Source organism: Carlito syrichta, unplaced genomic scaffold (assembly GCF_000164805.1).
Source record: "Carlito syrichta isolate Samal-C Ts95f unplaced genomic scaffold, Tarsius_syrichta-2.0.1 Scaffold284263, whole genome shotgun sequence".
In the NCBI taxonomy this organism is placed as follows: domain Eukaryota; kingdom Metazoa; phylum Chordata; class Mammalia; order Primates; family Tarsiidae; genus Carlito; species Carlito syrichta.
The window spans coordinates 511651-522379 of record NW_007228359.1 but is presented as its reverse complement, the minus strand read 5'-3'; the positions used below and the strand labels follow the sequence as shown (position 1 = coordinate 522379).

At 36.8% G+C, this 10729-nt stretch overlaps 1 protein-coding gene across 1 annotated transcript in view; it reads right to left on the bottom strand.

Annotated features, from left to right (window-relative positions):
- Nucleotides 1–87: 87 nt before the first annotated feature.
- The window catches only part of LOC103254549 (V-set and transmembrane domain-containing protein 2A), a 36952-nt gene continuing 26310 nt past the window's right edge, over nt 88–10729 (bottom strand). Inside the window, exon 5 of the mRNA XM_008052619.2 lies at nt 88–3069. Within this exon, the coding sequence (XP_008050810.2) occupies nt 2993–3069 (77 nt within the window). The 3' untranslated portion in view covers nt 88–2992. The remainder of the gene's footprint in view (nt 3070–10729) is intronic.

The following is a 10729-nucleotide window of genomic DNA, read 5'->3' as shown; positions in this document are numbered from 1 at the left end:
AGAGAGAGAGAGAGAGAGAGAGAGAGAGACTGACTTAATACATTTTCTTAAATATGTCTTGGATCCAAGAACTTCAAGGCAAAACAGTTCAAAATTATAATAATCAGGTTTACTTGAGTGCTCAAAATCATCTAAGCATTCTTTTCTCAGGCCAGCAAATCAAAGTAAATCACTCAGAATCAATGAATACATATATGCATATCTCATAAAGCGAATACACATGTGTAAAAATATACGTGTAATTTCAGTGAGTTCATGAATTCCACCAAGCTTATGTACTAACCCTGGTTAACAACTTCGCTTTAGATAATTTTTATCTTATTTTACCCTCATGTGTTTTCACTTACATTGTTTTATTAATAAGTAAGCAATCTGTAAATCTTGAAGACAGAGCACAAGTATTCAACTTTAATTCCATTAAGCAATTTCTTATGATAGATATTACATAACCATGGAAACAAGGTCAAAACTCTATGGTAACTTATTTTTCAATCTTTATTCATTTTCATAGTCATGTCTACAAACAGAGTTATAGTCCCAGAGAGATATAACATAAGCTGAAAACCTCTAGAAGGTCTCCTTAATTTGCTATGGTTTCTGCTCCAATATTTAAGATTTCACATTAACCTTTTGAATTTGGAGCAAATAATATACTATGTTTTTCCTCAAAGTGACCAGCAAGTTGGACTCTTGGTAGCACAGTGAGAAATAAATCTTCATTATTTTGAACCCTGACACAGTCTAGTGAGACTCTTTCCAAACTAATATGTGTCCTTTATGAAGAGTATGGGAAACACTGTCGATATAGGTACCAGTCTGTCTTGCTTTAGAACTGACCAATCTCATGACCCAAACTTGGGGTACATTACACAGTGGATTTTCCCCAGGTTGACCAAATTTGGAACAGTATATTCATTCAAGCTTTGATGTATGTAATCTTTAAGTCCCAGATAGATTTAATAGATTATATTTATCTTGCCATTGTTTTATGCTTAATTTTTAAGTATTAAATTTTGAAAGAAAATACATTTCTAGGTTAATAAAATAGTGCAATCAAAACTTTTATTTTTTTCATTAGACTGAAATAATGAGCCAAATGAACAAGAAAAATGGCAATAAAAGATTTAGCATGAAAAATATTTCTCAGGTAATGTCAAGAATACTGTAAAAATATGCACACTGCTTATAACCGACTCATAGGAAATTAACACATTTACCTTTGAAAAGCAGAGGTACTCATTGCCTTCAGGTTTCAGTTTAGGAACTTGGGTTGGGGGCTGACAGTCCCGCATAGGTGACCTTCTGGCTTTGTAGCAAAAGCAAATGGAAAAATCTTTCTGGAAGGCAAGCTTAGGTCATTTATTTCTTAAGCTAAATCTATTTCATAGTAAGAAACACATTTATAGTTCTATTTTTTTTTTTGACAAAGTGGGGAAAAAGTTCTAAATAAAAGAATTTAAATGATCCTAAAGCTAAAAAATAAGAATGGACTGTTTGAAATTATAATTCACCTAGCTAAGACGGACTGAACACACTGCTTTAGTTAGGAATTTCCAGCCATCTTTTGCATACTGTACTCAGCCAACAGTCAAATTTTAATTTTAAGTAGGAGACATTAAAATATAGTTAGCAGCAAATAACAGAATGACAAGTTACAAAAATTCATAAGGTCAAAGGAAGCAGCATTTTTAGCCACAGCAAGAAGTGTGTTCTTCCATAAATTTAGGGGATTATGGTGAGTGTTTCACCTTCTTCTCATTCACCTTCAAGGTAAATTTTCTAGAAGCAAAATTCCTTTTCAACAACAATCATAATGATAATAATACAGGGGTAGCTTCCAAACCCAGAAAGTGTACATTCTTCAGAGTTAAGACTCTCAAATCTCAGTGAATACCATGTATAAAGAAACATAGCAAATTCCAACATAGCACATACACAACAAAATTAATTCATATATGAGAGACTACAGTTTTGAATACGCATTTTCCAGAAGGAAGCAGAGGACAACAAAGACCGTCTGCAGCTGTCCAACCCGTGGAAGTGAAATGATGCATCGCAAAGTTCACACAATGCATGGATTATACATGAAAAACAAATGTGTGGTGAAAAAAGTTGGTCAGTGACCCAACACATAGGTATTCATAAGTATATATTTATAGATATAATGATAAAAATCAGCTTGCATGAGGGTCATAGTACATCTACTTTGAAGTTATAGCACACATACTATAAGCAATTTACAGAATTTGTCAAGTTTGCATATACAAGAATTGTGAAATGAATCAAAATACATTGAAATATAGAACACTCAAAATGTATTTATATAAATCTCCCAGGATTGACAAGGATTGGCCAATATCAGTACTTGCCACTATTGAACAAGAACTGTAATCAAGAAAAAGAAGAAAAATCCAAGAAAAAAGGGAAAATTAAAAAAATTCTTATAGTATTCCATATTTAAAATAACGTCCTCCTTGTTGACTTTCAATGTTGATAATTTTGTTCTTGCCCCTAAAGGGGGGTTTTGTTTGATGATAGTTTGTGTGTTGTAGCTTTTTAATCTCTGTTTGCTTCCTGCAGATAATGAGTCTTTAGTATGAAACTAGGAGTATCCACAGTAAAACATCTACTCTACTGATGACGTTCTGGCCAACCCCTGAGCAGTCAGTGAGATGATGATTTCAGTCGTCGAAAGAAAAGGAAAAAAATAGATCTTGCTATTAGAAAATGTCCTATCACTTCACACTAATTCTCTTGAAATAAAGGATCAGTGATTTGCCAAAGAAAATATTATCAACAAAGCGTGTGATAGCCTCTTCATTTATGCGTCCGGAAGCAGGCGCTCCTTGTGTAGTTAATTATAGTAGAGTGGGTGCAGGGTGGTGCTTGGAGTTTAGGGTCAACTTTGCTGTCCGCTCCGTAGATTTTACAGGCGATTTGCTCTTTGCTTTAAGAAGAGAAAGTGATATTGGAAAAAAGTCAGCACTTTAGATTAAAGCAAAGCACCCTTCACAAAGCCACAAACAAGAAGCAGGACAGAAAGTCCATGGCTTGTAGCTATCCTCGCACCTGCGGAAGAAGTTATAAGATATTCGCTCATCTTGAAGATTTCCAATGCTCCTTATTAGGTTGTTTTAAACATATACACATATATATTTAATTAGCTCGCCAGCTTGGCTCTGGTGCTCATGAATGTCTTGGCATGCACTGCAAATAACAACACATACAAAGGATTTCAGTCCCAGGAAGTCGGTGGTGTTTGTTTTGTCTGTTTCAAACAATGCCATCCCAAGGCTGGGAACACTGTGAGGAACCAATGCAGATACTTTTCCCTCAAGTCATTCCTTGAGGAGCACTTCCTGTGATCACTTGGTTGTTCCTGTGTTGGTACCTAAGAACACACCTCTCTCTCTCTCTCTCTCTCTCTCTCTCTTTTTTTCCTACTGGAATACCACAGCAGCTATAACAGGAACTGAGAGCAGCAGGCTTCAGTGGGGGGGGGGGGGGTCATGTTCCAGGGAGTAAGATCTTTTTCCTTTTTTATCCTTGAAATCAGAGGAAGAGTTAGTGCTATCAAGAATTGGAAATTCTTGAAACAGCTATTTCGGGGAAGAAATTAAAACTGTCTGTTTGCATTTTTCTTCATCTATTTTATCCAACATGCTTGTAGCTACAAATGACACCCTGAATACATTTATTAATATGATAAGCCTTCAAGCATTTCTTCCCCCACCCCCAGTTGGACAAGGGCTAAAAATATTTGAAGGGCGTAAGAATTGGGGAATTTGATCTTTGTGACTATTTCGCCTAAATCACGTTTGGGTCCAAACTGGCAACAACAAAGATTGCGGCAGAGCCCTGGGTCTCAAAAAACTGATGTGTGTAGAGTAAATTTCAGGGTTTCTGATGCAGCCAATTAGGAGACACACACGACTGTTTTTCCGTCGTGTTGTCACTGATTTGCCTTTTTTGATAGATGGGCTGAATATTTAGCACAGTATCTCCTCAAGGAAACCGGATGACCCAGGGGTTAGTGGTCGTTCTCTGGAGACTGCTCCTTTATGGAGACAGAGTGACAAGCCCAAAGAATGCAAAAGTGATAGCTCAGCCTGTGTGCAGCTCCAAGTACCAAGATCAGGCCAGGAAAATATGAACAATCTGCAGAACCACACTAGTATCAGGGCTGTCCAAAATTGAACATGTATTCTCATTATCTTTTGAAGAGAAACTCCTGATAGGGATTCATGTGATGCAAAAAATAAAAGAAAACGAAAATATTAGATGGTTCTCTAAATACAATCTGTTTGACAAAAACTATGACAAGCACAAAAATAAAGGTTTAAAAATGATGAAAGCAATGAAACTTGATAAAATAATTCACTTAAAAAATATTTTGCAAATTAGTGGTTTCCTTTAAGCACAGGCACTGCAGACTGGCTCAAATTTGCTGAAAATGCGCCTTGTTTTACATTGCCCCTTTCTCAATTAACCACTCCTTCATGGGGAATACCTGACCCCATCATCCCTATAAGCTATTAAGGGAACAGCAGCTCCATTTTCACCCAACATTTCCCATCATAATAGATTCAACAAATGCAAGTTAAAGCATAATTTACGTGAGTATTATAACTGGAAAGAAACTCAAACATATAGTGTAAAGAATATTCTGAGGATACTAAAATTTTGAACTGTCTTCAGATATGAAATACACTATTGCAACATAGTACTTATTTTTCAGATTGTAATCATTCATCCACTCTAAGCACATGCATTTATTAGCATTTTTTAATTAAATAAAATTTATTTCTGACAGAACAGTTATAGATTTGTTTTCTTACACAGCAAATTCTAAAGCAAATCTGTATTGCCATTAAACTGATGTTTTCCATCTTTCTGTGTTTTTATTTATGCCTTGAATAAAGAGATATGCACTATTTTATATTTGTCACCCCAGAGACATTAAGACAGTGAAATCTGATAATCTAAAATGCTATAATTTGTCCTGTGTAATTTTAACAAGTAACCAGAATAGTCCTTTTCATTCAAATTTATGCTATTTGCCTAACAACATTACAGTTTATCAAACATGCCATGGTCTACTCTAAAGAAATTAAAAATTGTTTTTGGTAACAAGTAAATTTTGGCCACCCATTATGCCTTATACTCACATAGTAGAAAAGGCTTACTTGCTCACTCACTACTCATTGTGCTCTAGGCTCACATACACATGTAGAAAGGGTATACTCGCTTATTGTGCTCTATGTGCATGTATTGTGTAGAAATGGTTTAGTCACTCATTTACCACTGGTTGTATCTTATGCTCATGGACACATGCACAAAGGTTTAGCTCACTGATGTACTGCTCCTTTTATTTATGCTCGCACACACGTGTAGAAAGTGTTTACTCACTCATTTGCCACTGATGTGTATGATTACATACGCATGCAGGAAGGGTTTGTTCACCCATTTTCAACTCATGGTGCCCTATGCTCACAGACACGTGTACGAAGTGTTGACTCATTTACTACCCATTGTGCTCTACGCTCATGTACACTTGTAGAAAGTGCTTACTACTTATTTGCCACTCATTATGCCCTACGTTCATGTATACATGTAGAAAGGGGTTCCTTGCTCATTCACCACTCATTGTGCCCTATGATCACGGACCAAAGTAGGAAGGAAGGGTGTACTTGCTCATTCACCACTCATTATTCTCAATGCTCAGGTACATGTGTAGAAAGGGTTCACTCACTCAGTTACCACTCATTGTGTCCTATACTCAATTAGAAAGTGCTTACTCAGTCACTTCCCACTCATTATGCCCTGTGTTCATGTACACATGTACAAAGTGTTTACTCATTTGCCACTCATTGTGCCCTATGCTGATGTACACCTGTAGAAAGTGTGGACTCACTCATTCACCATTGTGCTGTGTGCTCACATACACTCATTTATCACTCATTACGTTCTATGCTCATGTCCGCAGGTACAAAAGGTTTACTCACTGATTTACCATTCATTGTACTTAATGCTCACATCTACGTGTAGGAAGGGTTTACTTGCTCATTCACTACTCATTGTGCCCTATGCTCACATACACGTGTAGAAAAAGTTTACTTGCTTATTTACACTCATTGTGTCCTATGTTCACAAACACATGTAGAAAGGTGTTACTCATTTACCACTTATTGTGTTCTGTGCTCACATACACGTGTAGAAAGGGTTTCCTTGCCAAGAGAATAGAATCAACAGAGAATACATCATGACTGCAAACTAGAAAACACACATATACATCAACCCAAATGTCAAAAAAAAAAAAAAAAAGGAAGGGTTGACTCACTCATTTCCCACTCATTATACTGTATGCTCAGACATATATAGAAAGAATTTACTCATTCATTCACCCCTCACTGTGCCCTATGCTCAGGTACACCCATGGAAAGGATTTACCCACTTATTTACTGCTCATTGTACCCTACTTTCACATATATGTGTAGAAACGGTTCATTCGCTCACTGGCTTTTCATTGTGCCCTCTGATCAGGTACACGTTAGAAAGGATCTACTTGCTCATTTACCAATCGTGCTCAACATTCACATACACTTGTACAAAGGATTTACTTTTGTGAAATATCGAAAGCTGGGATTGCTGTCAGGATCCTTTAGTTGTAATTTTCTCTGCTGTCATTCACTTCTGAGGTCTCAAACAAGATATTTGCATCTTCCACGTTTCCTAAAATGAACTTAACTGTGTGTATACTATAGTATTGCTTTTTTCTTTTTTGCATATTTGTATGTCAGACATTGTGTTGTGATAGCATCACCTACTTTATCTGATTTCTTTCCTCTAATCTGGGTCAAGCAGGGTAACCTGTTATCCCTCTGCTACAATCACAACTTTAAGCAACTATCCCCCGCAAATAAGTCACTGTCCATTTATCTGTTCCCACCAGCTTGGTGTAACCTCTCTTTCCTTTGAACTTCAGTGTATTTTTTCTTTCTGTATCCTGTGGTTTTTTGCCTAGCCTCTATTGCATGTAACTCATTACATTTATGTCTGATCTCACTGATTACACATTGTCTCATTAAAGTCCAAGAGTGAAATTTTTAGCAATATTTGTATTACTTTCAATGTCTAAAACAAGGTTTTGAGAATTTTAATACATTTCCCCCAACATAAAATAACCATGAAGAAGCAAGGGAGATGTTATTATCTAAATTCATGAAGAGAATGTACAGGCAGCATGGCTAGATGAAGCTAGTCCTAATAGGATCTACTGATTTCGCTTGGGCTCAGTGCCATTTCATGACATCCCTTGACTTCTGTTTAATAATATTTCCTTTTGTTTGTTTTTATGCTTAAGGTATTTCATATTGCTCTCTCGGGTGTAATTCCTTATATCTTTATAAGGCAGAGGAGGGCCTTTCTCCATTTTGCAAATGACAGAGTCTAAGAAGTCTTCTCAGAAGACTAAGCAATGCATAAACTGGCTTCCATTTCTTGACCCTTCTTATTCCTCATGCAGTAACTGGTGCTGGCATCGCCTCCACTGAGACACGGGCAAGCAGGCATTTCTCAAGAGAGTGTGACAAATGGAAGTTCGACCAAGGTGAAATATGGTTAAAGACTCCAAGACATTATCTTGACTACTATTATTATTCTAGCGAATAACATAAATCCCATCTATTTCTTTACAAAATAGAAGTAAAATTAAACACAAAACACAGTAGTTGAGACCTTGGTAGTCTCAACAATCAGGCCAGAAATGGTCTGCAGTTACATGACCTTCAATACATTGCCTGTGGAAACATCTGTGCTGCTCTCCATATCATCAGAGAAATATTGCCAGGAGAGATCAGCAGCCCACCTGCCCCAACTTGCTCAGCTGAGCCACTACTCAGATGGAAAGTCTTCGCAAGTCTCATGTGCTCTCTCCTTCCTGCACCTCTTTGACTTGCTCACCTGTCTGCCAGATCGAAGAACTCAGCTCCCTTTCAACAGCTTCTTTTTCAGACTTCCAGGTGTACTACCATTTTTTCCCTCTATGATCTTAAGGCTGGAAGGCACTGGGAGTATTGTGCCCACATTAATCTCCAAAATGATAAACATGCATTGATATCCTGTCACCTGCCAGGCAATATGTACTAGGTACAGTGCATACATCATCTTAGTTATTCCTCACAACAACCCTGTATGGTAAACACACAGATCAGGAAATGCAACTCAGTGACGAGAAATTGCCCACCCTAGGTTACATGAATAATACGGAGTAGAGCAACAACATAAAAATGAAAAAACAGCAATGCAGTCAACATAGAGCTGGGCATGCTTCTTTCTGAAATGCCCCAAGGCAAGCAACACTGTTTCAATGCCCGCACATTTGTTAAGCCAAGATGTGAAGCTATTATCGGGATGTATATTAATCATTTCAGAGGAAATGCACTGCATATAAACATACTTTAGAAAAAAATATTTGATATAGAACTTAACTTTTTCTCAACTTTGGACTAATAAATATTGGATATAAAAACATTATCAGCCTCTTAGTTTTTCTAAACATTAGTAAGGCTTGTTTTTCTCTTTATAATGTACCAAGTATCTTATGATATAATGATTTTTTAAATTGTTCATATTATAGATTTTTTACAGCTTAAAGGTTCCTCTGAATTTATTTAAACATTCCAGTGATACCTGGCTTCACCATTATGCTGACATGCCCCTCTTCTTTCCAAGAACCTCTCTTTTCCAAGCTTTTGACTAAATAAGTTGATAGCCTGGGATCAAGAAAGGTTAAGCTGATTGGTCAAAGTACCATCATTAGCTAGAGCCAGAGGGAATGAAAACCAGAGCTCTTGGCCACCAAGAAAGACCACCAGAAGAGGATATGGCTATTTAATCCAAAGTACTACATGGAGAGTCGGGACAATTACCTAAACAATTTATCTTAAGTAAAATAACCAGTTCTTAAAATATCAATTTTCTCTTGGCTTTGAATGTTTTCTGATGCATTAAGTTCCTATGTAAATAAAAATTTTAGTTGGTTTAGATATGGGGAACATTTAGCACTTTCAGCGCTTGGTCTGCAGCATTAGATATGACTCTTGATAGGTTTTTCTCTTCTTTTTCTTCATGTTTGAGTATCTAATGGAATCAAAAGGAGCAAGGAAAAAAAAAGAAGAAAAAAGGAAGAAAACTATCTTTCCTTGTGATTCCATGGTATGATTCTAGAATCTTTATTCTGTAAAAGTGAATCTTAGTGAAGTTTATCAGAAGAACAAACCTAAAGATGGAAATCTTTCAACAGTAAAAGCAACAACGTTTAAATAATTTTTGTCTATGAAAAAATCTGAGTTATTAAGAATTGAGTATCCATTACAGCTCTTTGGACAAATGGGTCCCTTCGACACACTTTTATTACAGCTTCTGAAATGATAATCGCTGTGTGAGGAAAATGTGTGCTAGCTTTTAATGCAATTTTTATTCAAGCTTGCACATACTAAATCACTAATATGGGGAAAGGTCAAATAATAGGATAATTTTATCCTATAATTTTTTGAGAATATTTTTTTATTTGAATTCTTATGGATCCAATGCCAATTTCTTCCAGAAATCAATTTTTTAAAAGAAATGTGCTTCATTTCGACCTAATACATAAATCGCCTATTAAACGTGCCCCAGCATGATGGTAGCAGGGTAGCGGCTGCTTAAATTTTCTTTTTTGCGTTTCTTTCATCCTCAAATTTACAGTTCTGTTCTGGTTATAAGGCCTCTTGCTGCAGTTGAGAGAAAGAGTGCCGCTGCCTAGGAACACACAGTATGCACGACACGGCACATGGGTGATACTCCATTCACCAGAGAGAGCTTCAGATTCTCCTCTGGCTTATAATCACTCACTGTAGTCTTTCGGGGTTTCCACCTCCTGGAGTTACAGAGGAACGAGTATGTAAAAGCAATGCTGCTTCTCTCCTGTGAGGGCCACAGTGCATCTGAAAACAGCACGCGTTTGTTGCAACTCACCCATACAAGTAAGAACGGATCTTGTGCACCTGGGATGAGGGTTGTGACAGAAGCGTTGATTTCTGAACCCCGTGACAATTGCTTCACCTCTGGCCTTGATCCCATGAGGTTATAATACTCACTTCACGGATGGGGAACTGAGGCTGAAAAGGGCTATGCAACCTGTTCAGGTTGACTCAGCTAGTAGGTGCCGTAGCTGAGATTGCAACCCCGTTTCTGTCTGACTCTAGAACGAAGACGCTATAAATTAATCCGCACCATAATTTCATCTGGCAATTCTTCGTATCTGAAAATGTTATACTTTGCTAATTCTAACTATCAAAAACATACAGAAAGCCGGGTGGCTTTGGCAAAAATGAAAGGGAGAATAATATAAATTGATAGAAAAACACTGCTTTCAAATAATGACTTTTAAATATCACATATATTTAATGTCTGCTTTGATGCATAAATAAGAATGATGTATAATTAACACAACATTTACTGGCATATAAATAAATGCTGTTGAAGTGCTCGAAACTATTTATCACAGAATTTAAATATGCTTCCTGCCCTGTGTGCTTTCATTATTCATGAGCAAACTCTTCATCCATTACACATAAGTAGATACTAATCCAGGTTGTGTTTGAATGATCACAAATTCCATATTAGGAATTCCACACGGGGTTTTGTTGGACGGATAATGTTGGATACCGCTGAGTTTGACCAGGAG